Source organism: Palaemon carinicauda, chromosome 25, assembly GCF_036898095.1.
Source record: "Palaemon carinicauda isolate YSFRI2023 chromosome 25, ASM3689809v2, whole genome shotgun sequence".
Taxonomy (NCBI): Eukaryota; Metazoa; Arthropoda; class Malacostraca; order Decapoda; family Palaemonidae; genus Palaemon; species Palaemon carinicauda.
In genome coordinates this window covers 85,041,156-85,053,655 of record NC_090749.1, presented here as the reverse complement: position 1 = coordinate 85,053,655, position 12,500 = coordinate 85,041,156, and the positions used below count along the sequence as shown (strand labels likewise).

At 36.4% G+C, this 12,500-nt stretch overlaps 1 protein-coding gene across 3 annotated transcripts in view; it reads right to left on the bottom strand.

The window, feature by feature from the left end:
- The window catches only part of LOC137618681 (pro-epidermal growth factor-like), an 835,493-nt gene that overhangs the window by 419,896 nt on the left and 403,097 nt on the right, over positions 1 to 12,500 (bottom strand). For 2 of the 3 annotated variants that reach the window (XR_011039789.1, XR_011039790.1), the window contains exons 2-5: positions 7,706 to 7,777; positions 7,348 to 7,410; positions 7,001 to 7,117; positions 6,728 to 6,850 (exon numbers count right to left, since the gene is read on the bottom strand). Coding sequence is in view for 1 of the 3 variants with exons in the window: in XM_068348839.1 (XP_068204940.1) it covers positions 7,020 to 7,117; positions 7,348 to 7,410; positions 7,706 to 7,777 (233 nt within the window). In the remaining 2 variants the exon portion in view is untranslated. The remainder of the gene's footprint in view (positions 1 to 6,727; positions 6,851 to 7,000; positions 7,118 to 7,347; positions 7,411 to 7,705; positions 7,778 to 12,500) is intronic. The other variant, XM_068348839.1, reaches the window with a different exon arrangement.

Sequence of the window (12,500 nt, the reverse complement as noted above, 5' to 3'; positions counted from 1 at the left end):
TCCTGACTATTCACTAGTGTTTGTGCAAAGTTAATTCTTGGGGTAATTTTTCAGGCAGTGTATTTTCACCTCCTCGGTGTTATTTTGTGTAAATTTAGTATTTTGTTTGAATAAGTTATCATGGTTGTTAACGTACTAGAACTCCTTAGAGGAGAGGGATGGCAAGAGAGGTTGGCAGAGTTAAATAGGGAAGACTTGGAAATTGTAGCAGAACATTTTGAATTGGAATATGATGTGTCCATAAGAAAGGGTGTATTGCTATTGCACATTTATGATTATGTTAAAACTGTAAAGACAGGTGGGGAACAAGAGGTGAAACCGGATGAAGTAGTGTCTATAGAAATTTTGGATAAGCAGATTGTCCTGAGACAAATGGAATTTGAAATGGAAAAGTTTAAGGCAGGGGAAAGAGAAAAAGAGAGGCAGCATGAGGTTGCCATGAGAAACCCAGGTTCTTTTCCCCCCGCCCATTCCCCAAATAGGTTAGTAACTCCTACTATTAATTTATCGCAGGCTCTCAAATTTGTACCTAAATTTGAAGAAAATAATGTAGCAGAGTTTTTTGTATCATTTGAGAGGATTGCTGCAAGGTTGGAGTGGCCCCAAGAGTATTGGACCACTCTTATACAAAGTAAATTAGTTGGAAGAGCTCAGAGGGTATATGTAACGCTGGAGGAGGATCTATCAGCAGAGTATGAGAGTGTGAAGGCTATTGTCTTGAAGGCCTATGAGTTAGTCCCTGAAGCTTATAGGCAACGCTTCCGGAACTTAGAAAAATGTAGGGAACAAACTTTTGTTGAATTTGCCAGGGCGAAGGAACAGTATGCTAGCGATTGGTTCAAGTCCAAGAAGGTGGGAGATTTTGAGAAATTGAAGGAGTTAATGTTGGTGGAGGAGTTTAAGAGGTGTGTCCCGGATAAACTGAAGGTCCACCTCGAAGAGTTAAAACTCGAGACTGTTCAGGAGGTAGCCACCGCTAGTGACGAATATTGCTTGTCTCATAAGAGTGAGTTAGGGGGAGTAACGACAAAGGTGAATTCTGGTTGGGTTAAGATGGGTAGGAATAATAATGCTAATCCTAATAATAATGCTAAGGTGTTTAATAGAAATAATCAGGGAAGTAATAATAATCAGGGTAATGCTAATAATAATTTTTCTCCTAACAGAGGTAATAGGCAAATCATATATAATCCAGAGAAATTGAAAACATTGACGTGCTTCTTTTGCAATAAGAAGGGGCACGTAAATAGCATGTGTTATGCGTTTAGAAAATCCCAAAATGCTAATGTTAGGCCAGTGATGGGCGTGGAAGAGAGAGAGAGAGAGAACCTACCCCACAACATCCGCTGATCAATGACTACCTGGTTGTTTTGACAGATATTTGTCCTTCGGTAGTGTCTCCTTCGCCAATTCGTCCGAGAAAAGACGAGTGCGTATTTTGCGTGATACCGGTGCAGCTCAGTCTTTGATTCTAAGGAAGGCATTACCTTGTAATTTTGTACCCAAAAGTGGGGAATTTGTGTTATTGGCTGGTTTTCCTGATACTGTAAAGTCATATGCTATTGAAAATTTTAATTTAATCTGCCCTTCCTTTGCAGGGAATTTGAAATTGGCCATAGTAGATAAATTCCCGGTTAAGGAGGTTGATGTTGTGTTAGGGAATGATGTGGCTATGAAGAATAATAATTGTCCGATATTGATAAACCTTGATAGTGAAGTAGCAGCAGTTACTCGTTCTAGTGCTAGAATTGTTGACGCTGCAGAGTCAACAATTGATGTAGATTTAAGTAGTTTAGATTGTAGTGATAGCCTAGCTGTAGATCTTGGAATGTTAACGGACAAGTTGAATTGGACTACTGAAGAGTTAATCAAAGCCCAGAAAAAGGAGTTTCGGGAACTCCCTATCGAGTCAGGGGAGGTGTCTGATATGACTGGTCCCAAATTTAAGATAATTAATAATATTTTATATAGGTTGAGTAGGCCTATGTGGGTGGATAATGTTGATTATGAAATTGTGAAACAGATAATGGTTCCTTTTGGTTACAGGAAGGAGTTAATGTCATTGGCGCACGAAAGTGGTCTGGCCGGCCATTTTGGAATTCATAAAACTTCTTGCAAATTGTTTGGGAGTTATTATTGGCCGAAGTTGAAGGCAGATGTAAAGAAGTTTGTCAATAGTTGTGATGTGTGCCAGAGGGTCGGTAAACCCAATCAGCGGATTCCAAAATCGCCTCTATGTCCTATTCCTGTAGTTTCCGAACCTTTTAAGGAAGTCATTATTGATATGGTTGGACCATTACCGAAGACGTGTAGTGGTAATGAGTATATTTTGACAATCATGGATAGGATGTCTCGATATCCCGAGGCAATACCACTACGTACAATAAAAAGTGTTAAAATTGTAGATGTACTAATTGACTTTTTTACCAGGTTTGGGATGCCTAAGATTATTCAATCGGATTGTGGTTCTAATTTTGTTAGCAGGTATTTCAGAGATAAAATGGCAGAGTTAAATATAAAACATGTGACATCTTCTCCATATCATCCAGAAAGCCAGGGAGCTCTGGAGAGATTTCATCAGACCCTGAAATCCATGGTAAAGAAATATTGTTTGATTAATGGTTCTGAATGGGATAAGGAATTACCTTATTTGTTGTTCGCTTTTCGTTCTGTCCCAAGTCAGTCTTTAGGTTTTTCGCCTTTCAGCCTTGTGTTTGGCCATTGTGTTCGAGGTCCTCTTGATGTGGTTCGTCAGTCTTGGGAGGGAGACGTCCCTGAGGTTAATTTATTAGATTATGTGTCTAATCTAGGCGATAAATTAACCAAGGCTTGGAAATTTGCGGGTGAAAACTTATTATGTAGCCAAAAAAGAATGAAGTTCTTTTTTGATAGAATGTCCAAGGCACGCGACTTTGCGATAGGCGATAAAGTATTGGTTTTGTTACCCTTCCCAGGGAATCCATTAAAAGCTTCTTTTTCAGGTCCTTGGAAGATTTTGAAAAAAGTAAGTGAAGATAACTATTTAGTGGAGACACCTCAAAGAAGGAAACCTTTTCAACTGTGTCATGTAAATATGTTTAAAAGCTTATATGGAACGGAAAAAGTCATTCCTGTGGCAACTATTGGGAACACGGTAGATTCTGAGAACAATAACCATTTTTCTTTTTCAGAGTGGGAGGGTATTGATGATAATTGTTTTAATGGATGTGAATGGCGGTCGGATAATAGAAAGTCTTTGGAAAAATTTTCGGGAGTGATTTCACATTTAGGTAAGGAAGAACAAAGGTCTTTGAAAAATTTAGTATCTAATTATAAAGAATTATTTTTGGATGTACCGGGTAGGACTTCGGTCCTTGAACATGATGTAGAGGTAGGTAGCGCCACTCCTGTGAAACAATCTCCTTACAGGTTGAATCCCTTCAAAAATGAGGTTGTAGCAAAGGAAGTGGATTATATGCTAAAACATGACCTAATTGAACCTAGTCAAAGTCCTTGGTCATCACCTGTTGTATTGGTAAAGAAATCCGACGGGGATTTCAGGTTATGTTTTGATTACCGTAAGTTGAATGAGTTATCTAACTCTGATTGTTATCCATTACCTCGAATTGAGGATTGTATTGATCGAATGGGGAAGGCCAAATACATTAGCAAATTGGGAAGTTCCTCTTTCAAAGCGGGCAAGGGCCCTGTCTGCTTTTGTAACACCACAGGGATTGTTTCAATGTAAAGTTATGCCGTTTGGTATGAAGAACGCGGCTGCCACCTTTCAGAGGTTAATGAATACTTTAGTCCATGGTTTAGAAGGATGTGTTGTGTATATTGATGATATTGTTATTTATAGCGATGATTGGGAAACCCATTTAAAACGTATTAGGGCACTATTTGAGGTGTTGAAAAAGGAAAATTTGGTAATTAATTTAAAGAAAAGCGATTTCGCAAAGGCGAAGGTGGTATATTTGGGTCATGAGGTTGGTAATGGTAAAGTTGCTCCTAAGCAGGCCAATATCGAAAGTATTGAAAACATGGTAGTCCCTAAATGTAGGAGGGATGTCAGAAGATTCCTTGGTTTGAGTGGGTACTACCGAAGGTTTGTTAGGAATTTTTCGGATATAGCCGATCCGTTAACAAATCTCTTGAGAAAGAATGTAGCATTTGTCTGGACGAATGAAACGCAAAGGGCTTTTGATAATTTAAAAAGAGTTCTAATTAATTTCCCTGTCTTGAGAGCTCCTGATTTTGACCTTCCTTTTTCTCTTGCCACGGATGCAAGTGACGTTGGTGTAGGAGCGGTGTTGTTGCAGAATGACGAGCAGGGAGTTTCTCATCCTGTCGCATTCTTTTAAAAAAAATTGTCCTCCGCCCAACGTAGGTATTCAACTGTGGAGAAAGAGACTCTTGCGTTAATATTCGCTATTAATCATTTTCAGGTTTATCTCTCCTCCTCAGATACACCTATTAAGGTCTTGACGGATCATAATCCCCTGACCTTCATCAGTAGATACAAGAATAAAAATCAACGATTGATGAGGTGGAGTCTCATGCTGCAAGAATGGAATTTAGAATTTTCCCACATCCCAGGAAAAGGTAATATTGTTGCCGATTTTCTCTCTCGCAGCGTTGAGTATTAGATTATTGACAGAGGGCTATGCAGTTATTAAAGGTAGTATCTGTATCGTTCTAATTATGGTGTGTGTGCTGTTGAAGTGGGCACGTAGTGAGTAGAAGTAAATGTATATTCAAGATTTATTAATCATGGTTTGTTTACAGAAGACTATAATGTTTTGGGTATATTATATGGGATTTTTAAGGTTAAAAGGTGAGGGTGATCACTGGCACTTTCTAATGATTGATTAATTAGATGGGTCATGGGCTCACGAGTCTGTAGCACAACACAGCTGTTTTTTAGGCGTTACAGGCTGGTGTATGAGTGGTACCCTAGACTGAGTTAAGGTTAATCTACTAAGGTTTAGAGGTGTCAGGTACGATAAGGTTTATAATAAGCTAAGAAAAGAGATAGGCACTAATCTGGTATTCTGTATTTTCAGGCTAATAATTACGCTTCATCGAGTTTGTTTGTTTGTTTGCGCAGGGAAATCTTGTGGTGGTCTTCTCTGTGTCGTTCGGTGTGTGTGTATGTATTGGACACTATGGTGATAAGTGTGATATATAACACTGAAATAGACAGTGGTTTTTGTGATCAACATTTATTGATAGTGAGTGATGTGTATCCCTGAAAAGGAACAGTGTATTGAGTGTGGAAAAGGTTATATATTGCTATCCTTGTGAGCTGCAGACCTTGGTACTTGCCCCCACCCCCTCTTTCCTTTTGTTTGTCATGTTTTTGCAGTTTGTTTAATAATCATTTTTGAGTGTTGGTTTAATATTTCAAATTTTTGAGTGTTGGTTTAATATTTCATTATGTGATAACCTGTATGTTGTAATTCAAATCACTTAAAAAAAAAAAAAAATGAATTTTTTTTTTGATTGGGTGAGGAGGTGTAATATTATTGCTATATATTTCTAAATTATTTAAGTTTTTATAGATGTATAAGGTTAAATATACTGTAGACTTATTGTTTTCCTGCTTTATTGTTTGTCTTTTCACTGGTGGTTATGTTAGTGGTTATAATGGACTAACGGCTGTTTTATATTTTCAAGTGGTGTTGGTTACGTGGCTGCGCTCCTGCGTGAACAGAGTTTTGGAGGGGCTTTTTTTGAGGATGGTTCCTTAGTGTGTTTCTGAGCCTCCAACTTTGAAGGGCGCGACGATTGCTGTGGGAATTATATTTACTCCTCGCCATTGCAGAGCTACAGTGTGAAGCTATTTAGCTTTTTGGATATCCTTTCTCTGCAGCAAGGACCCAGATCGTCTTACATTTTGTGTACTGCCCTTGGTTCAGTAAAAGCCAAGGGGACCTCTCTGTCCCAAGGTAATAATATTTATACCTGCTCAAGTATCGTGATCACGACCGTTGATAGTCAGCTGACGTCATTAGTAGAGCTTGTGAAAGCCTTTCCATCAAACCAGCCATCGTCAGTTTGATAGGGATATTTAGTTTGTATTTGTTAGGATGTTCTTTCTTTTCGTTGGCCTTCTCCTTTCTGAACCCTCTCTCCATTTAGTATGCATGTGTTGATGACCTTTCTGTAATCGTGTAATTGTTTTCTTTTACAGGGAGTTAAGATTGAGTGTGTATCATTTATTAATGTATTATTGTGGTTCAGGTGTTATTTCTGTCTAGTTATTATGTATTAAAATTAAGGAAATTTTCGTGGTATTTTCTTTGTTCCATTGAGTTGACTTTGCACTCGTATTGAGGTTTGGTTACTATTCCATCTTTAGTGGACTTAGTACTGTATGATGGTGAATATTATTTGATAAGTGTAGTGTTTTGAGTGGTGGTCAAAGCCAGCCATCACAATATATATATATATATATATATATATATATATATATATATATATATATATATATATATATATATGTATATATATATATATATATATATATATATATATATATATATATATATATATATATATATATATATATATATATATATATATATGTATATATATATGTAAATAATATATATATATATATATATATATATATATATATATATATATATATATATATATATATATATATATATATATATATATATATATATATATATATATATATATATCTATAAAGGAACAAAATTCTTTGGTATGGTCTTACCACAGGATGTTCTTCCATCTCCCTCGAAACGTTTGTTGCAGGAGCAACTATAACTCCCAATGCTATTGTTGCATACAGCATTTGGGCTGCAGACCCCTTTGCCCTCAGCGCACTCATCAATGTCTGTTGAGAATCAAAGGCTGTTGAATGATATGCTTCTAGAATGAGACAATATGCCTTGAAGTATTAATCTAGGAAAAGTCAAAATGTTAAGTAAATGCAGTAAATCATCTTAAGGAGAAGACAGTCATATTGAGGTGTAATATTTCTTACTTGCACAGTCTGAACCATCCTAGGTGAAACCAGAAGGACAAGAACAGCTGAAGCTGAAGAGGGAATTATGACAGGTGCCTCTGGCCCCGCAGGGATTACCTCCCTCTGAACACTCGTCTGTTGCAAGAAAACATTACGATGATTGATATGGTAGTGACTTCAATATCCAGGTAAAAACTACTGTTCTAATCAAGTATAAATCATAAACGACTTCTGCATAACTTTGAACAACCTAAACTATAACTTTATGTTTGGATTGTGAAATTCATAAAGGTTTTATATAACTTATCGGTTTTATCAACTGAACATCTGCCATAGATCACTGTATTAAATGCATATCAACTGACCTTTTTCTGCCAAAGAGATTATTCCAGACATCTCTTCATAGAAAGACTTGATCTCATGATTGGCTGAGGAGAGAAAAAAAAATCCATTGAACGACGAATTATATTAATTGTCCACTCTAAAATCTATTCTAATTTACAAATAAACATGAGAGAGGTTTGGCTTAACTCCTCATTACCCCCCAGAACTTTGGGAATTAATTAAGAAACCAGAAGAATAAAAAAAGCACAAATATAGGTATGATATTTATCAAAGAAATAATTGCAAAACTTCCAGGTTGCATTAATATGAGGAAGTCATTTTAGTCTGCAATAATCTATACAATTTGAGATTCATCATCGCCAACAGAAAAGAACTTACTTTCTACTGATACATTAGTCAAGTGTTCCAAGTCTTCCCCTCGGAGACATTGTTTGGTGTCTCGACTAAGCTCTGAAATAAGAAAAAGATTTCTTTTGGTGCCAAATAAATGGTCTTAGGACTTGAAGAGAACTATTATTGTAGGTCACTTAATCATTTCATCACTCATGGTAAGAAAATTTCATCAAATATTAATCTAAATTATCTGATTGAAAGAATATTAGGCACTACATCTTATATATAGAATTCTGCTCTGTTGATATTCAAAAAGCAAAAAAATTATCCAAATATACACATATACTTTTATGGTAACATCAGAGTATTTTGAAAACACTCCATCCTGAGGTTTAGCAAATGAAAAATCTAATGAAGACTATTAAATGTTATTAGACAGTGTCAAGACTAAAGACAACCACTGCTTATGTAATGAAGACTTTTATATCTCACAGAATAAAGTAAAGGGGAAAAGGTTAAACTTTGCTAGAATCCCACACAGCACTTTTGTGGAAATTTGTATTTTTATTAAATATAAATTACAATTCTTCTCAATGCATAAGAAGAGAGACAAAAAATTATTGTCTGAAGGTAAGTATTGAATTATTTTAAGTCTTGTGTTATTGTTCACACTGCCAGGCATATATATGTCCAGGGAGATCTGAATATAAAGGATGGTCAGAGTTATGAATAATCTTATGCAACATGCATAATGAACTAATTGAACGACGGTGCCAGAGATTAATATCTAGATCAGGAATAAGAAATTTAATAGACCGTAAGTTTCTGTCCAACAAATTAAGATGAGAATCAGCAGCTGAAGACCAAACAGGAGAACAATACTCAAAACAAGGTAGAATGAAAAAATTAAAACACTTCTTCAGAATAGATTGATCACCGAAAATCTTTAAAGACTTTCTCAATAAGCCTATTTTTTGTGCAATTGAAGAAGACACAGACCTTATATGTTTCTCAAAAGTAAATTTGCTGTCGAGAATCAAACATAAAATTTTGAAAGAGTCATACAAATTTAAAGAAACATTATCAATACTGAGATCCGGATTTTGAGGAGCCACTGTCCTTGACCTACTTACAATCATACTTTGAGTTTTGTTAGGATTCAACTTCATACCCCATAATTTGCACCATGCACTAATTCAGGGGATGGAATTGATGCAAAGAGAGTAGCATCATCTGCATATGCAACAAGCTTGTTTTCTAGACCAAACCACATATCACTTGTATGTAAGATGAAAAGTAAGGTCGCAAGAACACTACCCTGTGGAACACCGGATATCACATTCCTATACTCACTATGGTGCCCATCAACAACTCTTTGAGATCTATTACTTAACAAATCAATAATAATGCTAAGAAACGACCCACCCACTCCCAACTGTTTGAGTTTGAAAACAAGGGTCTCATGATTAACACAGTCAAAGGCAGCACTAAAATCAAGGCCAATCATACGAACTTCCTGACCACAATCAAGGGATTTCTGTACAGCATTGGAGATTGTAAGAAGGGCATCACATGCTCCAAGGCCTTTACGAAAACCAAATTGCAAACTATGGAGTAGAGGATTACCTTCAGCAAACCTATTGAGACGTTTTGCCAGAAGACGTTCAAAAACTTTAGATAATATGGGAGTTATGGAAATTGGGGGGTAATCAGTGGGACTTGAGCTACCACAAACACATTTACATAGTGGAGTAACATTACCAATTCTCCAACAAGTGCTAAAAGATCCTCTTCTTGCTAACTTGCGCAAAATAACAGATAACTTTGGAGCTAAGAAATCTGCATTCTTTATAAAAAACAAAGGAAAAATACCATTTGGGTCTACACCTCCATAAGCATCAAGGTCCACCAACAGAGCTTTAATCTCACGAGATCGAAAAGCTAAACTAGTTAGTTTAGCCTCAGGAAAACAGGAATGAGGAAGTTCAAGTTTTTCATTACTCTGTTTACTGTCAAAAACATCATCCAAAAGGGTTGCCTTTTCCTTTGGACAGTGAGTGACTGAGCCATCTGGTTTAAGTAAAGGAGGAACTGTTGCATCTACACCAAAGAGTGCAGATTTAAGGGAAGACCACCATTTATGTTCCTGAGTTGTACCAGAAAGTGTTTCTTTTATGGTTAAATTGTACTCCTTTTCAGTCGAGGCATAAACTCTCTGAGCAAAAGCTCGAAGCTGAGTATAGTTGTTCCAGGTCAAATCTGATCTGTTACCCTTCCAAAGGTGATAGGCCTCCTGCTTCTCTAAATAAGCACGTCTACAATCATCATTAAACCATGGTTTGTCCTTCACTCGGTACCTTAGCACACAAGAAGGGATATGCCTATCAATTATGTTGACTAGATTCTCATTCAAAGGGTCAACAGGATCTACATAATTATATAATTGTGACCAATTCAAGCTCAAAAGATCATGCAAAATCCTATTCCAGTCTGCTTGGGATTTCATATAGATTTTACAAGAATATGATATATCAGGGACAGGCTGCTCAGTCTTCACTAATAATGAAATCTATGATCAGATGTCCCGACTGGAAAACCAACCTTACTAGTTATAACACCAGGGGAGTCAGTGTATACAAGGTCCAAGCAATTACCAGACCTGTGAGTAGATCCATTTATGATTGGCTCGCAGCATGATTCAGAGGCAAAGTCTAAAGCTCTTAAGCCATGGCGATCGGTAGGAGAGATAGAACTTAACCACTCCCTATGGTGAGCATTAAAATCACCAACAAAGACAAAAGACGCCTTTCTATCATCTTTTTGTATCTTAGCCATAATGGTAAGAAGACAATCGAAGATAGAATCATCCTTGTCTGGATTCCGGTAGATCGAACATAAATAAAAGTTGTTATGCCTGCCACAAACTTTTATTACCTGAATCTCATGACATCCATATTGTTAGCAGGACTTATGAGAAGCAGGGTACTCGGTCCTAACATATACCACCATTCCCCTAGCCCTAGGGATGGCATCACGTTTCAACATTATTGGCTTCTTAAAACCAGTTATAAGGAGCTCAGATGAGTGCCTCATATTAGAAACCAAAGTTTCTGAGCACAAAAGAATATCATACTGTCTGGACGCAACTGTAAGGTCTTGGATATTTGCATGAAGACCACAAATATTGCAATACAGAACACAACATTGACGAAATCTAGAACATACTGGTCCCGGACTTCGCTCAATGTCTCCAGACAGCATAAGAATTAATAGCAATAAAAAAAAGACATCATACTTAAAAACTAGATTAACAAGAATTATAACAAAAACAGTATGTACAGAAATATAAATGAAGTGATTGATGATACCCATAGACTATAGTAAAAAGTCGGAAAAACTGGTCAACATGGAAAAGCCGATACACCATGCAAGGCTAGATACCCTCCAGGATAGCCACTTCAACTAAAGGGAGGACAGTAAGAATGGTTTTGAAAAGAAAAAGAGTCAGAAAAAGGAAAAGACAACCTCTTGAGGAGACATGATTGTAGAATTTGCTAAAAGGAACAATATTAAAGTCCTAAACAATTTCTTTAAAAAAAAGGAACACAGAAAATGGACATGAAGAAGCCCAAATGTAGAAATGAGTAATGGAACAGATTTTAATGTCAATTTAGCTAAATATATAACAGTGCTAAACATTTCAAAGTCAAACGACCACAGAAAGGTGATAAACAAAAGTTGTTTAGATCTAAGGAAGGAAAGATTTAAATCATTTTCAAGAAAACAGACACTCCTGTAATAAGAGAAAAGTTTATTGAGTTTAGTTTAGCAATATAAAATAGATATTTCTGGCTACATGATAAAGTGGAAGAAAGTAAAGAAGAAATTAACACTAATTTAACAACATATTCATTAGAATCAGCACAGGAGATATGTGGAAAAGGTGAAAAACCTAATGCGGAAAAGATTGGAATTGAGGGTGAAATCCAAGAGAGCTAAACTATAGTCATTTCTTTTATCGAGGCAGATTTGCACCGACTCGCAGCGGTGCCCTTTTAGCTCGGAAAATTTTCCTGATCGCTGATTGGTTAGAATTATCTCGTCCAATCAATCAGCGATCAGGAAACTTTTCCGAGCTAAAAGGGCACCGCTGCGAGTCTGTGCAAATCTGCATAGGTAAAAGAAATTGACTAGAGAATCGGCAGAACTATCCCCCCCCAAAAATAAAAAATAATAAACTAAAAACTCAAGATATTCGTAAAAACAATGATTAAATTGAGGAAGCACTAAAAAGGAGGAAGCACTAAAAAGGAGGAAGCATCAAATTGATGAAAAGAAAAACTGGAACAGGGTGCCAACAGATGTTTACTTTGAAGGACGAAAATGGAAATATCTTTCACACTACAGATGGAGCGATAAAAACTGAAAAGGATTTCTATACAATAGTGATATAAGAAATAACTTCACGAATAGGAATAATGAAACGCCTGAGTCGGTACAAAATGTAATAGCAGGAGAAGTAAAGAAAGCATTCAAAGGTGGGAAAAAAGAAAAGGCAGCAGGAGGAGATGGCTTAACAATTGATTTAATAATAGAGGGAGGAGATTTCATAGTAGTTAAACTGGCTGAACTCTACACCTAATGTCTGCAAGAATGCTCTATACTTAAAGCATGGAAAATCTTTATATCATTATATTAATTCACAAAAGGGAGACATAAAAGACCGAAAAATTATCGTCCAGTAAGTTTACTCTCCCTAATGTATAAAATGTTTACAAAGATCATAATAGGCCGAATAAAGAGACAGCGAGACTTAAGCCAACCAAGAGAGCAGGCAGGA